The sequence below is a fragment of the Pseudorasbora parva genome, chromosome 15, assembly GCF_024679245.1.
Source record: "Pseudorasbora parva isolate DD20220531a chromosome 15, ASM2467924v1, whole genome shotgun sequence".
NCBI classification, from domain to species: domain Eukaryota; kingdom Metazoa; phylum Chordata; class Actinopteri; order Cypriniformes; family Gobionidae; genus Pseudorasbora; species Pseudorasbora parva.
Genome location: NC_090186.1, coordinates 35330889 through 35353329, shown reverse-complemented (window position 1 = coordinate 35353329; position 22441 = coordinate 35330889). Strand labels below are relative to the sequence as shown.

At 38.4% G+C, this 22441-nt stretch overlaps 1 protein-coding gene across 2 annotated transcripts in view; it reads right to left on the bottom strand.

Moving 5' to 3' along the window:
• galnt14 (UDP-N-acetyl-alpha-D-galactosamine:polypeptide N-acetylgalactosaminyltransferase 14 (GalNAc-T14)) overlaps positions 1-22441 on the bottom strand; it is a 65433-nt gene that overhangs the window by 16114 nt on the left and 26878 nt on the right. For both annotated transcript variants that reach the window (XM_067417901.1, XM_067417900.1), the window contains exons 3-6: positions 20965-21063; positions 6455-6522; positions 6237-6302; positions 873-994 (exon numbers count right to left, since the gene is read on the bottom strand). In XM_067417901.1, the coding sequence (XP_067274002.1) occupies positions 873-994; positions 6237-6302; positions 6455-6522; positions 20965-21063 (355 nt within the window). The remainder of the gene's footprint in view (positions 1-872; positions 995-6236; positions 6303-6454; positions 6523-20964; positions 21064-22441) is intronic.

Here is a 22441-nt window from a genome sequence, read left to right as displayed (position 1 = left end):
ACGCATTTTGAAAAATTAGATTTTATTAATTTTGTTCTCTGTAAAAAAAAAAACATTTTATTTATTGATGTGTGCGGTTAAATGTTGGGCACTACTAATAGCCTGGAAAAACCCAGACAACTTCCGGCAAATTTAAATTTGCTCTGCAAGTAGTCTGGCAAAGAGCCCATTTCAAGCCCATTTCTAATCCGTCGGAATCGTGGCACCAATTAGAAACGTTGGGGCGGGCTTTACACGATGACGACAGCGCACTGAAACAGATTTTGTACATTACAAAGATAGATGCCGCCGAGGAATATCACTCGTTCAAGTCAGCTGTTGATTCTGTTCTAAGCGATTTAAGCTTTTCCTCTTCGTTAAAACCCAAGGAAAGAACAACACTCAGCTACCAGATGTTGGAGACAACGGCTACTTTGATGAAGAACAAATTTGGTTTGGGAAACGCACCCCTGTTTGGTTTTAGGTCTATCCTGGGACCAAAGGCATTTGAGCAACGTCCGTTGGTGACGCCCTTTTGGAAATTATTTGTCCATAACTCAGTTACTTCTAAGATTGGTCTGGTTTTAACCAGGATACACTACTAAGATATTTCAAATAAAATAAATAGTAAGTTTTTTCCCCCAAAATAATTATTTTTGCTGCTAAAATATGTCAAATGACAGTGCTGCTAACAGTCAGACGGAACAAAGCGGTAGTATTTTTGTGCATGCGCTTGGCAAGCGGTGCTGCATTCAGTGCCCCCTCCATTCTGCCTGCTGACTCTCACCCATTGAACGAAATGAACTGAAAAAGGAGACAGTTCCACAGAAGCCAGGCAAAAAAAAAAAACTTAAAAGTTTACAGCCTCGATAAAAACGAGTGAAAAATTGTACCTCTTTGACCCTCTGCAGCAGTGGAGGCAGCCAATCTTTGTTGACCTCACAGTGACTGTCCAAAAAGGTCAGGATCCCGGCTCCTGCAGCATCCGCCCCTCGAACCCTGGATCGGATTAGTCCTGTGAAAACACACACATACACACACACACACACACACACACACACACACACACACACACACACACACACACACACACACACACACACACACACACACACACACAAAAAGTGGGTGATCAGAGGCAATAGAGAATACGCTGTCCATCAGAGCAACACATTACATTTGTTGAGAAGCCTGTTAAACTGACTCACACTCTCATCTCAACAATCTCATTCACAGAAAAAGATATGAGAAGAGCCATTTAAATCTGATTAGTTGAAGGGACAATTAAAGCCTTATGGTTATTATCGAATGAGAGCAAGAAGCTTTTCCATGAAGGCAAGGCTGTTAAATCGGTAGAGCCTGACTGAGGATGCATAATAATTGTAAACGTGCAAGACTCGTGCAAAGTTTCACACTGCATGGCAACTTCAGCCAATTAAAAATCCCATTTCATCCTCAATAAGGCTGTATTTTCCAGATGGGTGAGCGCACCCTCTACAGAGTTGTTGAGAGCAGGCTGTGTTTGTGTGTGCATGCATATTGGGCCAGTGTGGTCCCTCTGTGTATGCGCTGGGCAGATGGAGAAGGAAAGAGAGAGCGAGAAAGAGAGACAATGAAAGAGAGAGAGAAAGTGAGTGAATGGCAGAGATTACATTCACCTACAGCTAATAGAGTTAACATAGCAGAACCGCACACCCTGTTTGTAGCTCCGGGACGACAATGAGGTTTAAATGCCTTAAACCTTTTAACAATTTTCTCTTGTACAGAGTTGGCTGCACAGGGGTTTTATGCATTAATCAATGCTGTCTAAGCGACAATGTGTGACAGTGTGTAATGGAACCTCGGAGCGCAGGAATAAACAGGAAGGGGGCAGCAAGTGGATGATCATTACTAATAAGAACTTTGCAGTGTTACTTTTTTCATGTTGTATGTGGTAACGATGACTAAATATTATATTATTCTTATTAATATTATCATTATTAGTTGAGCTTGCTCATACTTTGGTTTAGGGAACAAACCTCAAAGCCCTGGTATTAATCTTTTGTGCATAACTAGCTAGGCACTTATTTGCAGCTTATTTAGAAGTGCTGCAAATAAGTTTTTCTAAGGGATTGGACTTTGTCTGGCAGATGATGAAATTAGCAAATAATTCCAACAGATTTAACATAAGGGAATCAAGCTTTATCCATGGAGAAGAAAATCATCAGGACTTTTGACCGCCTAGCAAACATTCAGAACCAGTGTTGTTATCATTAGTTCATTAGACTTATAGCGGTGATGAATTGAGAAATCATCTTTCCCCTGAGCTTTTAATATATAAAAGTCAGGTTATATAAGAATATCCTGTAAGTTTCAGAGATGAAAACTTCACTGTTAGTCAAAGAAAAGCTTTTATAGACATCAGACCCAGAAAATGATTGTGTGCGCATCTTGACGTCATCTGTTGTGAAACAACGCCTCTACAGAATAATAAATGGTAAATGGACTGCATTTATATAGCGCTTTCAACAGACCTATGGCCATCCAAAGCGCTTTAAATATTGCCTCACATTCAGCCATTCATACACCGACGGCGGTGTCAGCCATACAAGGCGCTATCCAGCTCGTCAGGAGCAGCTGGGGTTAGGTGTCTTGCTCATGGACACCTCGACATATGGTCAGGTGGAACTAGGGATTGAAGTTGAACCACCAACCTTCCGGTTTTGTAGACAACCTACATAAGCACGTCTAACTCAGTAGCCACGCCCACCGACTCATGCAGCAGTTCGGATCACGCTAGCCAGCAGCAATAAATATGACGCAGAAGATAGAAAGATATTGCGCTTTTCCTGGTTGTGGAAGAACACAGTCGTAGCTTCCTTCAGATCCTAATATTAGGAATGTGTGATACTTCATTTATTTTTAATGAAGTTCCAGCTCATGTGGGGAAGACATATGCGTGTGTTTGCTTCATTTCACTGGGAAATCATTTGTAAACAAGTCTCAGGTCGATGCTGGATTTGCTGACATATCGAGATTAAAACACAATTCTGTGCTTTCTATTTTGAATCCGACGGGAATGGTGCAACACACTTATGTGAGTAAAATGTCTTTTGTAATAGTAGTCTCTGGGCTATGTGTTTTTTCAGACGGGCTCCCAAAACATACGCCCGTCGGCCGGCCGGTGAATTTGAAATAGTTAAATAATATTCCTTTCTTGATCTGGACACACGCGTGTGTGTGTGTGTGTATGTGTGCGTGTGTGTGTGCACGGTTCACGCTTATATCCACTGACCGGGTGGGCCAAGCAATACAAAAATAATATTCTAATCAATCACGGGTGGATGAGAAACCGCTTACAAGCCCTGCGAGAGAATCATACCGGTTGCCGCTTTCAAAACAATCCCTCTCTCATGTGAACTAAACTGACAGGGGAGCTGAAGCTCATTAAATATGCAAATCTTATCCAATCCTAGCCGTGGGCATTTACTTCCAAGTCTCCAGTGCGTCACGCCCATCAAAACCCAGTGTTCAGGAGAGAGCCTCAAAACCAGTGCAGAAAATAGCCTATTATTAGTACATCATTAGTTGACCTCAGACAACAGTATATATATATATATATATATATATATATATATATATATATATATATATATATATATATATATATATATATATATATATATATATACAAAAGCCAGTTCGTGACACCTTTAAAAAACTGAAATAAATAAGTTAAAGCATGAAAAATATTAAAATAAAACTGAAATAAATTGAATTAAAGCTAGAAATATAAAAAATGACAAAAGAAAATACTTTAACAAAATTATTACAATTTTAACTGAAATTAAAATGAATATATATATATATTCATATTAACTTCAGAAAGTATGAAAATCTAGTTATTAACGTATAAATGCATTTTGGCCCAGTGACATTAAGAGCATAGAGCTAATAAACTAAATGAGAAATTTAAATCCAAATTGGACATGGAAATTTATGTAAAGCTTGACCTGCTTAATTTACCGAAAAGGTAACTGGCCATAAAGATGACTTAACCTTTCAACATCCATAATGTTGTTAAACCGTGCTAATAGGATTTCATTAAACATTAAGTGGGCATTTTATCCAAAGTCAATCTCTAAGGGCTCGGACAGCCATTCCGAACAACGGCCGACATAAAATCTGCCACAGGCTGTACAGCAGTAGCAAAATCAATATTTGCTATAACGGTTTAAGACCAATGTTTTCAGTTAGATGCACACCCAAATGCTCTGCTTACAAATAGATTTTTAAATGTTTATTTATTTTATTTTTTTTATCAAGAGTTTAAATCTATGTCTATGCAAGCTGCTTGCCAAGTAATCCATGTTCTGTCACACTCTAGACTCAATATATCTGTTCATCCGAATGGAAAGATATAGATGACAGCACGAGTGCATGGTGGGGGAACTGTACGCTCTGTTTTCCACCTGTGCAACCAGTATATGTAAGGTGAAACACTGGACAGAGCTTCAGTCGATGTGCAGTAATCTTCTTCACAGTCTGTTCACAGTCACTCTCCCAGTAACGCACCACCTGCTGTTAAAACACTCACCGGCACACGGGCAAAAAGCAAACAGCTGCTTTAGAATCTGGATGGTATTACAAACAGGCGTGTTGCCAGCCCTTAATTAAATATTTAATTTGTTGCGCTCGTGTGTAGAATTATATTGGGACTATTTTGACAAGGAAGTCTAAACTGTTGTGTAATGACGTAAAGTGTGGGTGAACAGAAGTGAATGATGATGAAGTTCCTGAGATGGATGAAGTTCCTGAACTCTCATCTCATGTACTTTATTACTTATTAACTCCTGACAGATGGGATTAGGATTATGTTTATTTTAATTGTCGGTCTATCGTTGGTCAAGAAGATGGCTGTTGCTAACGTGCCTTTCTTGATGAGCCTGCTATGCCATTCAGCACATGGCTGCAGATTTTAAGTGATGTATGGGTTATTGATGCCAGAGGGGATGCCTGGCCGGACAAAAAACAGAGAGCTGTACTACTTCACTGCCTTTATACAGAGGGACAACAGATTTTCTATACAGTGCCTAACACAAGTACAACGTATAAAGATGCAGAGGATGCATTAAAAGGGGCTTCAAGAGATAATTTTACTGTATGTGTTTGCTTTGCGGGAGCTTGTTGTTTCATGTGAGTTTGGTGTCAGTACTGATTCAATGATTTGCGATCAGTTAGTGGAGAATGATCTAAGCCTGCGAATATGTGAGAAACTTTTACAAGAAACTGATCGTACACTGGACAGTGCTGTTATGATACCAAGCCAGATTGAATCTGCTGCTAATCAGGCTAAATTCTTTTCAAAGTGCCGCCATGTTACAGCCCCTTTACAAGCAGCATACTGTAAAATTCACAGGGAAACCATCACATGCACGGGGCGGCAGTGGCTCAGTGGCTCATGTAGATTGTCTACAAACCGAAAGGTTGGTGGTTCGATCCCCGGTTCCACCTGACCAAGTGTCGAGGTGTCCATGAGCAAGACACCTAACCCCAACTGCTCCCGACGAGCTGGATGGTGCCATACATGGCTGACATCGCCGTCGGTGTGTGAATGGGTGAATGTGAGGCAAAATGTAAAGCGCTTTGGATGGCCATAGGGTCTGTTAAAAGCACTATATAAATGCAGTCCATTCACCACCTCTTAATTCTATTCAGGTGGGAAAAGGGAAGTGTATAAAGATTGGACATTACAGTAACCTGTCTTTGAAGTGAGTTTAATTATATTAGTTATGGTGAGATAAGTACATTTTCGTGTCAATCCATGTTTATTTTTATGGGAACAAATGTGCTGTTGTTTCAGCACATGCAGCACAGCAAAAATAGAATTGGTGCAAAAAAAAAAAAAACGATCGCCACACTTCTTGTGCAGTTTAAATGCTCTAGCCTGTTAACATGGCCACAGAAACAATACATACAGCATACGCACTGCAGACGGAGTTATGTGTGAAGCTGTGAGCTTTCTGGGTACATGCTTCAGATCTGATGTGCGCGAACACATAGCTTCTCACACATTGCGTGTGAGTTCTCTTAAGCGCTGCATTGAATGTTTAAATTAGAGAGCCTTAAAAACACGCACAAAACACAAATGCTAAACTTTTGTGACCATGCAGCGCCGGCCCACTCCTGTCTCCACCGGCTACTCCTGTCTCATGTGCTTCAGACATCACATAATTCATAGGTAAAGGGAGAGAGTGACAGAGATGTCAATGGCCTACCTTCTCTGCGTTTATTGCGAAGACACTTTACTTTGGGCAGCTTGGTGAGAAGAAGGCAGTCATTTGCTGAAAAGAACAAAAATATTTAAATGTATTTACTTATTTATTTATCAAATATATTAATGTAACTGCAGTCATGATAGTAGAATATGAATTTACACTTTATTTCTTACATATATAGTTTCAAATATATTATAATCCACAGTGCTGGTACTCACGATCTTCGCTAAAGTCGTCCACTAGTATGATCTCATGAATCATATGCACAGGAGTCCGATTTAACACACTGAAAAGAAACAGAATTAACAGAAATTAAAAAAATTAATTTCTGTCCAGCAGAAAACTTTAATATAAATCTTTAGTCAGCTATAAAAATGAATTATTCTTAAGGTCTATATCAGTGCTTTTATTGTTAACCAAAACTACAATTATTTAAAAAACAAAAATAAGAAATTTAACTGAACTATTAACTATTGTAAATGAAATCAAGTTTAAACTAAAGTACTAAAATTACTAAAACAGAAATAAAAATAAGTTAAAGGTAAACAGAAACATTTGTTATTATTAGAAAGTCTTATTAATAAAATAAATAAAAATACAAAAATAACAACAAAATATTATACTATATATACTATAACTGTCATTTTTTTTAACTGAAATTGTAAAATAAAAGATAACTCAAAATATATATTAAAAAATATAAAAGCATATAATTAATACTAAAATATGAACTACATATTCAAAAAGGTTTGTATTTCAAATAATGGCTAATTATAGAAAGTTAAAAGCAATTCTCAAATAACTATATTTCTCAAATATTTGCAATGGAAAGAAATTATATATGCAGCAGAAGTACTTTAATTTTATTTCAAAACATCCACCAAAACTTACTGCTGAGTTCTTTATGGGTCACACTTCATATCCAGTTTAACATATCACATGAGATCCAATTCTGAAGAGAAAGTCTCATTAGGTATACCAAGACTGAATTATTAATAGTTAATTTGTTATGACTATTATTATTATTATTATTATTATACTATAAATGTTCATAAATAATACTACGTGTAATACTGCAAAACCGAACCATAAACATGTGCAGCTGTTTTGGGCCAGTTTTAGCCATTGTGTCTATAAAAAGACCATAAATAAATAAGCAGTTGTTTTAGCCAGGTTTGGAGGGGATGCTGGGGTAATGTGTGCATGCAGTGCAGTGCAGTTGAAGAGCACAGACCTCCTCTAAACCTCTTTTCTTTGTCCTCACACTAGGTAACTGATTGCATTGCACTCACGCTCACTGGTATGTTTCCACATGTCTGAGTCAGTGTGACATATTCATCTCAGCTCTCCCTGTACTGCACATGCGCAAAAGATACAAATGCTTCACACTGACACAAGTAAACACGTGCACAATTCAAATTCACTTGAAATGTCTACAGAGCTTTAAGATCATCAAATTCCAGCCGAACAACTCACAAAAATTATATATATATACAGTGAGGAAAATAAGTATTTCAACACCCTGCTATTTTGTAAGTTCTCCCACTTAGAAATCATGGAGGGGTCTGAAATTGTCATTGTAGGTGCATGTCCACTGTGAGAGACATAATCTAAAAAAAAATAATCCAGAAATCACAATATATATATATATTTTTAACTATTTATTTGTATGATACAGCTGCAATAAGTATTTGAACACCTGTCTATCAGCTAGAATTCTGACCCTCAAAGACCTGTTAGTCTGCCTTTAAAAAGTTCCACCTCCACTCCATTTATTATCCTAAATTAGATGCACCTGTTTGAGGTCGTTAGCTGCAAGACACCTGTCCACCCCATACAATCAGTAAGAATCGAACTACTAACATGCAAGACCAAAGTGCTGTCCAAAGACACTAGAGACAAAATTGTACACCTCCACAAGGCTGGAAAGGACTACGGGGAAATTGCCAAGCAGCTTGGTGAAAAAAGGTCCACTGTTGGAGCAATCATTAGGAAATGGAAGAAGCTAAACATGACTGTCAGTCTCCCTCTGGCTGGGGCTCCATGTAAGATCTCACCTTGCGGGGTCTAAATGATCCTAAGAAAGGTGAGAAATCAGCCCAGAACTACATGGGAGGAGCTGGTCAATGACCTGAAAAGAGCTGGAACCACCGTTTCCAAGGTTACTGTTGGAAATACACTGACGTCATGGTTTGAAATCATGCATGGTACGGAAGGTTCCCCTGCTTAAACCAGCACATGTCCAGGCCCATCCTAAGTTTGCCAATGACCATTTGGATGATCCAGAAGAGTCATGGGAGAAAGTCATTGTGGTGTGGCAAGCAGCGTGGCGAGGGACCGCGAGAGCGGCCGGTGACGAGTGGTAATGAGTACCAGCTGCATGACACACCGGTCTCATCTCGCGGCCAAGGGACGGGAGCATAAAATGAGGAACGAAGGCAGCGGAAGACGAGAGAGGACCAGGCCTGGATTTAGGTTGAGTTTTGTTATGTGTTTTGCGGGCAGTCGTCCGTGAGGGGCTGCCTGCGGTTTTACTTTCGTTTTGTTTATTTATTTGTATATTAAAGTTGTTTAAAGGGAGGGTGAAATGCTGTTTCATGCATACTGATCTTTTTACACTGTTAAAGACTTGGAATCCCATACTAAACATAGACAAAGTTTCAAAAGTTAAGGTGGACGTTTGATGGGAGTATTTCTTTGTCAAAAATACTACTTCCGGTTAGTCATAAGTTTCGGCAAGTTTTCTGAGATCATGCGTCCCCTTTGACGTTAATGGGGGCGGAATTTCCTTGTATGGGCCTTACGGACAATTCTACCGGAAGCGCGTGAGAGAGAGCGAGGGAGAGAGCGAAAGCAACAGCCTACGCCCATCAAAGCGCTGGCTTGTAGGATGCTGGACAGGTGACAATTACACATAGCACATAACAATGTCACCAAAAAAGTGCGTTTTTGGTTGCCAGACCAAGACAGTCCTGCACAGATTCCCCAAAACCCCGCGTTAAGGCAACAGTGGATGTAATTTGCTTTTCCGGATCAGCAACTGAGTTGCGCGAATGTTTATATCTGTTCGCTGCATTTCGGTGCCGACTGTTTCATAAACAAGGCCCAGCTCGACGCCGGATTTTCCCAATCGCCTAATGCTGAAGGATGGAGCAGTCCCAACGTTAGAAGGGTGAGTGAGACTGCTTCAAATGTCTGTGTTTTTTTTAGTCCGCTTACTGTCTACACAAACCACGCGTAAACACACAAACACACGTGCACAACTGCACTTCCCACATGTACACCTTCAAAGACAAAAATACGACGATATAATTCAAGTATAAATATGTAAATAGCACAAGCCGCTAAGCATATTATATAGTTAGTGTATAACTTGTAACTTACCACATACAGACGTCCTGCTCTAGTCGTTTTTGCTGCTGCTCCTGTTCAACTGCAGCCTCTGGGTCTGATTCCGGATCATAGATGTATGGCTGTATCTGATTAAAAGCCATATTTTTATTTTGAATAAAGTTTTTTTCCCGCTGTTAGGGATGACGCACTCGACTCAACACACAGCGCGCTGCTGCACACGTCATTATTTAGCTCCGCTCACACGACACGCCCCCACCCGCTCGGCTTTTTTCGGAAAGACTCGGAACAGCGCATCTTTCTTATATAATTATTAAAAAAATAAAGACTTTTCGGAGATATGCAGGATGCAATGCTACTCTATAGGTACTCAAGATTGACATGACACTGACTGAAACTGAGTGTTTCACCCCCCCTTTAACGTTCGCCGGTTCCCGCCTCCTTCCTTCCCATCTAAGATTTATTACAGTCATGTGGTCAGATGAGACCAAAATAAAACTTTTTGGTCATAATTCCACTAAACGTGTTTGGAGGAAGAAGAATGGTGAGTACCATCCAAAGAACTACATCCCTACTGTGAAGCATGGGGGTGTTAGCATCATGCTTGGGGGTGTTTTTTCAGCACATGGGACAGGGCGACTGCACTGTATTAAGGAGAGGATGACTGGGGCCATGTATTGCGCAATTTTGGGGAACAACCACCTTCCCTCAGTTAGAGCATTGAAGATGGGTCGAGGCTGGGTCTTCCAACATGACAATGACCCGAAGCACACAGCCAGGACAACCAAGGAGTGGCTCTGTAAGAAGCATATCAAGGTTCTGGTGTGGCCTAGCTAGTCTCCAGATCTAAACCCAATAGAGAATCTTTAGAGGGAGCTCAAACTCCGTGTTTCTCAGCGACAGGCCAGAAATCTGACTGATCTAGAGAAGATCTGTGTGGAGGAGTGGGCCAAATTCCTCCTGCAGTGTGTGCAAACCTGTGAAAAACTACAGGAAACGTTTGACCTCTGTAATTGCAAACAAAGGCTACTGTATCAAATATTAACATTGATTTTCTCAGGTGTTCAAATACTTATTTGCAGCTGTATCATACAAATAAATAGTTTAAAAAAATCATATATTGTGATTTCTGGATTTTTTTTAGATTATGTCTCTCACAGTGGACAAGCACCCACGATGACAAATTCAGACCCCTCCATGATTTCTAAGTGGGAGAACTTGGGAGTTAGCCTGGATGCCAGCCGAATTTAGCCCCGCCCACAAAAATTTTAGGTCGGGCAATTCGGCCTGGCCTTGCTCCATAGAGGAGTAATTATCCCCGAATACACCGAAACTGTTCAGACCAATGAAATCATCAGGGCGGGCTTTAGACAATGATGGACAGATGATCAACAGTAACGTAATCATGCACATCATCAAAGGGGCTTGGATTATATTTGTTTGAATCCTAAATGGAGAGCTTATTAGTATATGCATTCACCATCACAATTTCTCTCAGAAATGATGATCATGTTGGATAAGTACTCTGTGTATCATTAAATTATTTTACAACACTGGCAACGACCGTGAATTTATAGCCTGATTTCAGTGTGAGTGCAGACAGGGTTGCCAAGTTTTTAAAACAAAACCTGCCAACTACTAGCCCTAAACAATAGCTTCTCGGGGAATTCTCCGGGGGAAAATATGGCGTTTGGGGGGTAAAATGTGTGTTATTTTGGCAAGGTTGCCTGCTAAAATTTGCACTCATGGGTCTATATATCACATAATAGTCGCTTCAACTCGCGGACATAGAAAACAACCCGCGGAAAAAACGCGGACTTGGCAACACAGTGCAGTTGAACTCTGTTGACATTTGACAATGCGTCGCTCCGTTGCTCTGATTGGTTGTAGGTCTATCCAGTTGATGTCTTTCCTGGTTCGGTTGAAACACGCCTCATAATTACAGCCCAATGGAGCAGTTTCAGACTCATATTCTGGCTAGAATTGAGTATAACCACGTCAGGCTACTTGGGAGTGGGAGTCTCTTAATTTTTTTCCAGAGCTGTGTATATATATATATATATACACACACACACACATATATACACACACACACTTGGATTTAACTGCTTTTAATTTTTAACTTTCAAGTGACAGTAACTTGCTCGCTGATTTGTTTTGATTGAAGTGGAATACTGTCCCTCTTATCGTTTTACAGCTGCTTGAAGACTAATTAAAAATCAAAGTACTTTTAACACCAATTTCTACTGCTGTTTCCTATCACTGCTGTACTCTGACTGTGGGAGTGAATGTCAGTCTATTGATTTTTAGTTTTGTAGGTGGCTTTGTAGAAGCAGGGTATAGCGTTATAGAGCATTGGCTTTGACGCCCAAACAAGACTTTGAAACCAATCTGTACTATACAACAGGGGATGGCAATTGGTCAATGTGGCTCTGAATTGTGCTGCATTTGGGAAAACACATTGATTTTGATTTTAGTGATGAAGAGTAGTTGTCTGTTTTTACATGTTTCCCCCAAAGGTGTTTCAATTTCTGGCCATGAACTAAATAAACATTTATACACAGGACTTATCTAACCCCAGTTAAAATGTAAAAATAATAATAATAATGTGTCAGAGCAGACACTGATGAACAGAGGCGGACAGTGAAGTATTTTTTACTTTCTACTCAAGTACATTTTTAAGTATATACTTTATCAGTGTTTTTCTTTAGAAAACTTTTACTTCACTACATTCAAAAGCATAATATATAATTTCATACTTTTTACTGCACTACATTTTATGAATAAAATTTGTTTTCTTATAATACTTAATTACATAAAAAATTACTTTCTTACTTGTACTCAAGTAAAACTTTTAATTACTTTTACTTGAGTAAAAGTATACAGTACTACATTTTTAATGTAATTAAGTATAAATGATATTCAGTATGAAATGTATTGCTGTAAAAAGTACAATATTATGTTTTGGAATGTTGTGAAGTAAAGGTTTTCCAAAGAAGAACACTGAAAAAGTAGCCTGACAAGCCAGACCCACATCAAGATGTTTGGTCTGGAAACTTACCATTGACAGGGCTCAATCCGGGAGGAGGGATACCCGGTTGTCTTTTAAACTCCCTCTGCACGGCGTGCACGCAATTGGATAGCGCTACAACCAACCAGAGCAATGAAGGTGAAACAGAGCTCGTTGACAGATAAAACTTTCGCTGTATCCGGTCGGCAAAACGCCGAACACATCTTCCCTTAAGAATGACTTCAGTGCCGTTCTTTTCTCAGAGAAAAGCTTAACTCCAAGTCTTCCAGAGTCGCGGTCAAAGCTGATTCGAAAGACCGCTGTTGGCCAGTTTCTGTGTTTACTAGAGGCACGCAAGCGCAACTCAGCCGTCATTATGTTAAGCCCCACCCACCGACTCTATACACGTTGTGATTGGCCCATCCACAGTTTGGCATTTACAGCTCAGAAGTGAATTGAGAGTTGCTAGACTTGCGGCAAATTAGATTTGATGCCACTAGGGTGCGTCTAGATTTCTAGGCTACTGAAAAAGTACCTTATACTGTACATGAAAAGCCAAATTACTTATAAATTCCACAAAATTAAAGATTACTGGAAAAACTTTTGCACTGTCCCCAAATGTATATCTTTTGAAGTGTAATGCTGGTATGTGCCTTGCCTGTGACAAAAAAAGTGTTCTGAATTTTTTTGTATATATTTAGCATATATAAATATATGATATTATAAATTATGATATTACTACTACGGTCCTATTACTCCTCAGATAGCCTCAGTTAATATGTGGATGAGTCAGGCCGCTACTCTTTCCATGTTGAAAAACGAACCTATAATCTGCATCAAAGATCTGGTGTTTTCTGGTGCACTTGGTCTTGTCTGTGGAACATTATTGAAGATGTTTAGTGACTGATATATCGAATAATGTACTGAAAATAAAACATTTATAAAAATCAAAAAGCAGTTATATGAGGATTCACTTTTAATTTTTCTAAATGTACAAGAAAATTCCTAGCATAAGTGGACCAATGGAATGTAGTTACCAATGTAAATTATTGCCACACTGAAAGAAGATATAGTGTATCCTGCTATATATGATTAAATAATTTTAAAAGACGTAATTAATTAATTCATTTAATAAAATGTTGAATGTATATAAGATATATTTTAAAAATAATTCTTCCACCAATTTATATAAATTGCCATAATATGTGCTGTATTCAGATGCAAATAATGCAACATAGTGGCTTATCATCCATCACACTGACACAGGAATGTTCAAAGTTTTTTAAGGCCCTTCTGGCAAATCAATTCATGTCCCTTCTAATCCATTTTCTGAACTGATTTTTTTAGTCTACAGTATGAATTGCTCATCTTGAGACAGGAGGAAATAGTGCTTGTGTTCTGTAGATGTCGCCAAGGTCTGTTCTGACCTCACTTTACCTGAGGGGCGAAGAAAAACAAACAGCCTCTCCGCATACCTCCTCTCACATCTCTCTCTCTCTCTCTCTCTCTCACTCTCTCTCTCTCTCTCTCTCTCTCTCTCTCTCTCTCTCTCTCTCTCTCTCTCTCTCTCTCTCACACACACACACACACACACACACACACACACACACACACACACACACACACACACACACACACACACACACACACACACACACACACACTCCTTTGCCTCATAAGTAGCTGCAAGGAGAGTCTGAGAAAACCAGGAAATGCTCCAGAAAGTTCTCTTCCACCTCTTAGGACTCCCCTGTAGTAATAACCTCTGTCAGCAGCAACACCCATCAAAAACGGCCTGGAGTCTAAACTTCAAACCCACTCTGTGGGAATGTTTAGTTTATGAGAGCGTTCATGTGAAGGGATGTTTGAGTATGTTTGTGTGCATGAGAGAGAGAGAGAGAGAGAGAGAGAGAGAGAGAGAGAGAGAGAGAGAGAGAGAGAGAGAGAGAGAGAGAGAGAGAGAGAGAGATTTCCCACGTAGGGAAAGGTCATAGAAAGAAAAGGTTTAATACAGCTTTATATAGCATATCTCATCAGGCAACAGGATATACGTTATTATCAAAGCTATTGTTAAATGTCTAAAAATTGTAAAAAAAGATTAAGGGTTTAAGCAGGGCTAAAGTCATTTCTGCTGTGCACAGGAGCTATCGTGACTAATGTGTGATGAGAGTAGTTTAGATTCCACACACTCCAGGGCAAAACACCTCACAACACATTGCTTCAATGCCAAACTGCACCTGGATCCTGCTAAGGCTTCTAAAACAATTTTGGCTAAATCTAACAAAAACATGCCTGTGTTATGTTTCATCCCCCAATAAAGAGATGAATTATATTTTCATTTTGCTATTATTGTTATAGCATTCAGAAAATGCATCACTATTGCATTGATACCTCAGGTGCTTGAATCAATATTTTTTTAATCATGTGTTAATTAATATCCTGAGTATTTGACAATTTTCAACCCTAATATTTCTAGGAGCAATAAGAAAATGAAACCTCTCAGTAGGAAAAGTGAGACGTATTTTCATTACGTCCATGAAACAAATTCATTATTTTCCTCATTAGTGTTTTTTTTATTTAATTTATTTAACTCATAAATTTAAGGTAGTGCAACAAATACTAACAAACCCAAAAGTATAACTTACAAGTTGAAAGTATAAATATTGCAATATAGATATCATTATTATTGCATTATGGTAATTAGAAGATGGGGAAAATATATTCTTAATTATATTCACAAATCTTTATTGGAAGTTATTCTAATGAAATAACTGCTTAGGAACTAATGATTAAAATGGACTCCTCATCTCTTGTGGCCTACTCTAACCTATACTGAAGCAATGTTGATATGTGCCCTGACCTGCAGTAAGACTCAGTGCTCCATCAATCTACAGTAGGTCAAAGGTCAGAATTGGAAGTGAAGTGGATTGAAAGGGGAAAAATACGGAGCCCGGCACGTCACCTATAGGAGAAAAAAAAAAACAATCCGTGCTAACGGTTTTGCAATCCGTTCCCTCAATTTATAAACTTGATCACAAATTCTTAAACTGTTCCCTCGGTTTAACAAATTGTGCCCACGGATTAATAAACCATACCCACGAATTTCCAATCCGTGGCCTCAGATTTTGCACACCATACCCTCAGTTTTTAAATCTGTTCCCACAAATTCATAATTGGTAAAAACTGTACTCAAAGATTTATTTTAGAAGAACAGCAAACTCCCAGGTGTTAACGAATCGTATTGTTTTATTGTGTATTATTCATCAAATTATATTAATATCAGTGATTCTCTGGAATACAACGATTTAATAAGAATTTTGTGCATCAAAATCTTGTTTCATTGTAATAATCTTAGCATCTTTATTATTATTGCCTAATAAACCTGCATGGCATTGTGTATTATGGTTGACATTTAATTTCTTTGTTTCTCTTTTCTTCTTCTAAATACCTAAATGCAATAATATGCAAATAATAATTATAACAACAACAACAACAACAACAAAAAGTATTATTATTTATTGTATTTATTTTTTAAATGTAGTTATTTATCAATTATTTTTAGTTTATGACTATAAATGAGTGCAATTAAGACAGTATGTTTATTATTACATTTAAAAAATATATGTTTTATAAAAAAAAAAAAAGTTTTTACAGTTTTAGAAATGTTTCTCTCTCTCTCTCTCTCTCTCTCTCTCCCTCTCTCTCTCTCTCTCTCTCTCTCGACTTCCATCCACCTCGAACTCACATTTATTCCAGTATGATGGACAGATTATACTTTGACCTAGGTATGAAGAAATTACCTCTGCCCGATAACCGTCACGAGGACGAGGACGTGCTGAAGCTCTCTTTGTTTAAATTAGCTCAAAATTACTATCAGATGTAAGTAATTACCTTGACAAACTATACATCATTAAAAAGATCTAAGACTAAAGTTTAATTTTGTTACCTCTGTTTTATTCTCAAAGTCTTATAATGACCGTAATGTGTTAATATGTTCCAGGAGTTATGAATATGATCTTGGGCGTCGCTACCTTTTGATTGTAATATGCGCGTCATTTGCTCCCATTCATAAAAAAATCCTCCTTGGTCGTCATGAAGACACTCGACAAAACAACTTCCCTCAGGGCTTTTACTTCAAAAGTGTGCAGATGTGGAGAAATATTGATAGATTCTCACACGTTTGAGTCAAATTTCTATACAGAGAAGTATTATTTATTCAATCTTTATCCAAAATCCGCGGATGTATGATTATGAGAGCAGTAGGCTGTGATATGCTGTGTTTTCAATTCATTCTGGCAGCCGGAGGGCGCTGGAAAGCTGTACTACTGAAAATTCACCCCATGGGGAACACATGAAGAACAGACACACCATGTGACATTCAGGAAGTATCTGACATATGGACATATCCACACAGCTCCCTGGGATCGTCAGATCGCTATTTTATGCAGATAAACACGTTTTAAGACAATAAACACACAATCGCGGCAATATATGGTTGGTCTGTGTTCTTTATGCCATGTTGGGTGGTTTCATAATAGATGATATTTATAATGCAATGCTATTCCACATAGCTTTTAGCATTGTATATTTTCTGTCAGATTTTTTGACCCGAAGCTATATGAGATCACATATTGTTATATAAAACACTCGACTTATAAATTATAAAGTGATATGAAGCAAGTTTTGAATAAAACATGATTTTAATCGTATAAATTGTTGTTTTGCTGGTGTGCTAAGCTAACATGCTAGCTTGCCCTAGATGCACCTGCCACTGAGTAAATACTTATTTTTATGAACATTTTCTAAATGTAAAACTACTGAAATGCTTATTTGGACGAAATGCATTCAATAGTCTCAGTGAGGGTAAAGTGAGAGGTTTGATTTAGAAATGAGGTTTGAATAGAACAGTTTGAATAGAGAATCGTTAGTAATTATAATGCAGACAAAAGAATAATAATTGGAGCCATAACCAGTCCGCAGAAGTGTGAATGTGTGCCGGGGAGACAAACTGAATGGGGCAGTTTGCACCTCTAAACAATAGAGGCAATACAGCGACTGAAAGCTGAGAAGATGTGGCAATAAACATCAGTTGATATTTCAGCGATATCTCAAAATAAAATCACATGAAACGATCTTGTAAAACGTTTAATAAAATGCAGAGTTTTAGACTGATCATCTTCAGATCTGAAATACAACATGGTCAGACTTGTGGCTTTAGCTGTAGTGCATTTCTAGATTTCTCCAAGGCCCACTTCAATTTTATTTTCATAAAGATATATCATACAAATACATTTCTAATAACTTTACAAAACTTTGAAGCTTATTATAGCTTTTTTTTATTATAAAAAATATTATCATTTTGACTTTACAGTAAACTGCCAGGTGTCTGCTTTCAAATGAGACCATAATTATGCTTTTAGTGCAAAGGATTCACAAACTGTATTTGTTTTAGTCTGAGTATACATTTCTTAGGATTTTTTCAAAATTTAGAAATCAGCTTAACAGGTTAAACATGAGATTATTATCTCCATTTTCTTAAAAAAAGATTATTTATTTACAGTAGCCTATGCATCGCACCATAATAGGTGGCCTGGTTGAATCTGCCGAAAAGACTGGAGGAGTGGCCACAAATCTGAGAGTAGAGTTTTTACAAACCCGTGAATTTGAATTTGTGAATTTGTGGAAACGGATTTAAAAACCGAGGGTACGGTTTGCAAGATCTGAGCGCACAGATTGAAAATTCGTGGTACGGTTTGTTAAATCGAGGGAACAGTTTAAGAATTCATGATCATGGTTCCTAAACTGAGGAAACGGAATGCAAAACCATTGGCACGGATTGTTTTTTGATGGTCACACTATTGGGGTACCTAGCACAGTACAAAAGGGTGGAGCTAGACTCACTGTAGAACGTTGATTGAGGCGAGATGTAAAGCGCTTTGGATGGCCTCAGGGTCTGTTAAAAGCGCTATATAAATCCAGTCCATTTACCATTTTTACCATTGGTTGACAGAGAATTGTTACCTGCGCATGCTTTTTCGGCTGTGTTTTTCCCTCTGTGTTTTCTAATGGACGCGAGACAAACTAAACAAGCAAATTACACATCAAATATTTTTTCCCCAAAGTTAGTTTATGTCATTGTAGGCAGTTATCACGATGATTTCATTTCAAGTGTTTGTTTTTTAAATAAGTTTAGTTTTAGTTAGTTATTTGATGCTATAAAAACAAGGGGTGTGACGTCATGATTGACAGCTGAGATCGACGTCTTCTCTGAGTGAAGTCTCCAAAACAGACTTTTTTTCAGGATTTTTTGAAGCAGATTGGAGCTTTAGCTTTAATTCTTACATTTCCATATCTGTTTATTTCACACCAACATAATTAATTGTTCTGCATCTGCGAGAGTGTGGGCGAGCTTTTGATATCGCAGCTGTACTTCCTGCTCTACTTCCTGCTCTCTACTGCGCAACTCCGGTCCCGAAATCTCTACTGTGCAGACTCGGTCCCAAGATCCCAAGCAGGCTGTATGAAAGCTTTAACTCTGGCTAGCAGAAACGTGATGAAGTTGCACCGTCCATATTTTTTTACAGTCTATTGTTTTTCCCTGCAGCCTTAGCTCAAACAAAGCATGTATTCTTATGACAAACACACCCCGAGAAGCAACAACAAGATCTGTTGTATGTTATTAACTGTTGTTTACTGCGTCGCTTTCTTCTTCATCCGCGAATGACATTGATCGCTACACCACACCTATCAATTAAGGGTGCTGTCGGCAGTGGAAATGCAAGCCAGATCAGGGTTTAACATCCCGAATCATATCGAACTGTACTGAACCATACTGCTTCGTGGAAACAAGCCATTAGTGCCTTAGGTTGCGTTTCCACTAAAGCGATTTTAGCTAGCTGAAAACGGTTGTCGATCAGCAGAAAATGCCTCGCTGTGAGCGCTTGAGAAGCATTTTTCAGTTTAAACTCTTGCTTATTATGATACGGAATATCCGTGGATCTCATTTCAAAGATAGTTTGTTTCTGTATTGATTATATTATAAAAATGCGATGTACAAGTAAATGATACAATGTAAAGTATTTGCTCTGGCTATTGTTTTACATTATTTTGTTCCATTATTATTCCGCTTGTTTTCATCTGTTGACGTTGTACAAAGCAGAATGTGATGGTTGGTCGGTGTTGTATTTTATCCTGCCCCTCCTTCAATGTGATTAGATGGCTGGGTGAAAAGCGACAGCAATGAGCGCTGCAGTGATGATACTCTAAGGCTGTGTTGCCGCCAAAACGTGTGAATGCTGTGTTTTACTAAAATTTGAACATTCTTCAACTTTCGGTGACCAGTAACAAAACGCTAAACGCTCAGCGCATGAGCCTGAAATACTCGCTCAGCTCCTCGTTACGCTCATGGCATTCTAAAAACGCGGCACTCCCACTGAAAACAACTGAATACGCCAGTCAGCCGAGTGGTGGACACATGGCCTTAGAGTAGTAATGAAGCAGTCAGCCATGTTTACATCATTTAGTAAACTGATTTACAAAATTAAGTAACAAACACAATTAATGTGACCATTTTAAAGAAAACAAAGTTTTGTTATAGCTTTTGGAGTAAGGGTGCTGCCATCTTGCAATACCACAGCATGTGATGTCATGGTGTTGTTTTGCTCCATTGGCCAGTGAAAAAATATAAGCTTGTCTTTACTTTTTTAATGCGTACATGTTTTGAAATGGAGGAAGTCGAAATTGAAAGAATGTTGAGCCCATAATAATCAAATTGCTTATGTATTTGAGCCAATACGGCGAGGGGGGGAAGAATTCGCAAACCTGCTGGTTTGGGGTGAAGTGAGAGTCAGAAACATGAACTAGTAAAAGTGTGGATGGTGATCTGGACCATGTATTGCACTGTCACTTCACCATGGACATCTTTAAGAGATATACATAAGTAATTTGACTTATTATGGGCTTAACAGTCTTTTCAATTTCGTCTTCCTCCATTTCAAAACAAGCATGTGTTACAAAAGTAAAGAAATTCTAACATTATTTCACTGGCCAATGAAGCAAACCAACACCATGACGACGCGCTGTGGTATTACAAGATGGCGGTGCCCTTGCTCTTAAAGCTATAACAAAACATTATTAATTTTTTTTATATTAATAATGTTTGTGCTTTTGAGGCTAATTCCCCGGTACCCCAAATGATAAAATGTTTGCATATTTTTTCTGAAAGTGAATAAGGCAAAAGGAAATAATAGTGCCTAGTTTTATGTAGCACAATGGGGGCTAAAAGGCACATTTTCTTTGTTATACAAAGAGAAAAAAAGAACAAATACACATGAGAATGGAATGGATGGATTTATGTCTAAGCCTTACCTCCTGACTGTGCGCAGTAGGGTAGATCGTGCCTCATTGTGGAACGTGATCACTATGGTGGTGGATGGCAGGTCGGGGTCATAGTGCAGTGTTGTACACCTGGGAGAGACAGGAGGGAGTCAAAATAATGAGACTCTGTGGTACTAATTAAGCATAAGTTTAACGAGTGCCAAAACCTTTGCTAAATTTACACGCACATAATTATAAAATGTAAAGAAGGTCAAGACAGCCCTTAAGCATATGGTGAACAACAGCAACTGCTGAAAAGCGTAAAGCAACTGTTTTTAAAATGCTTTAGTAAACAGTGAGCAGTTAAGGATAGACAATATAAAACAGGGGCCATGGTCAAGAGAGATGTTGCCTGTGTTAACAGGCCAACAGCACCCCATTGTGTGGAGGAAGAGGGAGCATGTGGTAGAATGGTAAGGACAGCAGGCAAAACCCAGAGGAGTGGGAGCATCAATAATGGAGGATCTGATTAAAAATAAATAGCATTTTCGCTTCACCCCAACAGCAGGAGTGGGCAAGCATAAAGCACTTTGTTTTGAGGATGAACATTCTGACTTGCAGTAAACACAAACCATTACCCTGCAGCACTCCACCTCAGAAAAACAGGAGACTTCAGGTTTTGATTGTAAAAAATGTCAGTGGACAAGAAAAAACAAAAGATCAAAATGACCAACTAAGTATATATAATACATAGGGCCAGATTTACTAACAGCTTGAATCAGTGCAAACCCTCGTTTGGCGTTAAAAAAATACTGACGCAGGGCTCTACGCTAACTTTTTTCTTGAGGAGCACTTGTGCTCCTAATTAAAAAAAATTAGGAGCACAGTCAAAAATTTAGGAGCACATTCTAATCCATCAAACACATTCCAATTATAACTTTCCCATTACAGGACGATATTTGTCCTTTAATGTCCAGGGTCATTTTTACCATTATAAGAGCAATGTTTTCTAATCTTATTAAATGTATGCATCATCTGTCAATTTCTTAAATTCAACATAATTCTAACATAATATTATCATTAACTTCTGAGAGTACAGCACAAATACACACACACACACACACACACACACACACACACACACACACACACACACAGACACACACACACACACACACACACACACACACACACACACACACACACACACACACACACACACACACACACACACACACACACAAAAAGCAGAACTGGACTTCATACAATCAAACACCTATGCATTTAATGCATTAATGCATGGGTTAATGTTGTATGACTGTTTTACATATAAGTTTTTGAATTTAGAAATATGTACAAATTAAACTTTAAAAGTTTAATATTTTAAATAAAAAGTCCATGCAAAAGTATAAATATGAAAATAAAACCGCCAGTAGGTGGCGGCAAGTCATTCAGTCAATAGTTCAGTCAATAATTCAAAACAGATTCATTTGAATCGAATCGCTTGGAGATGCGAATCAGTTCTGGT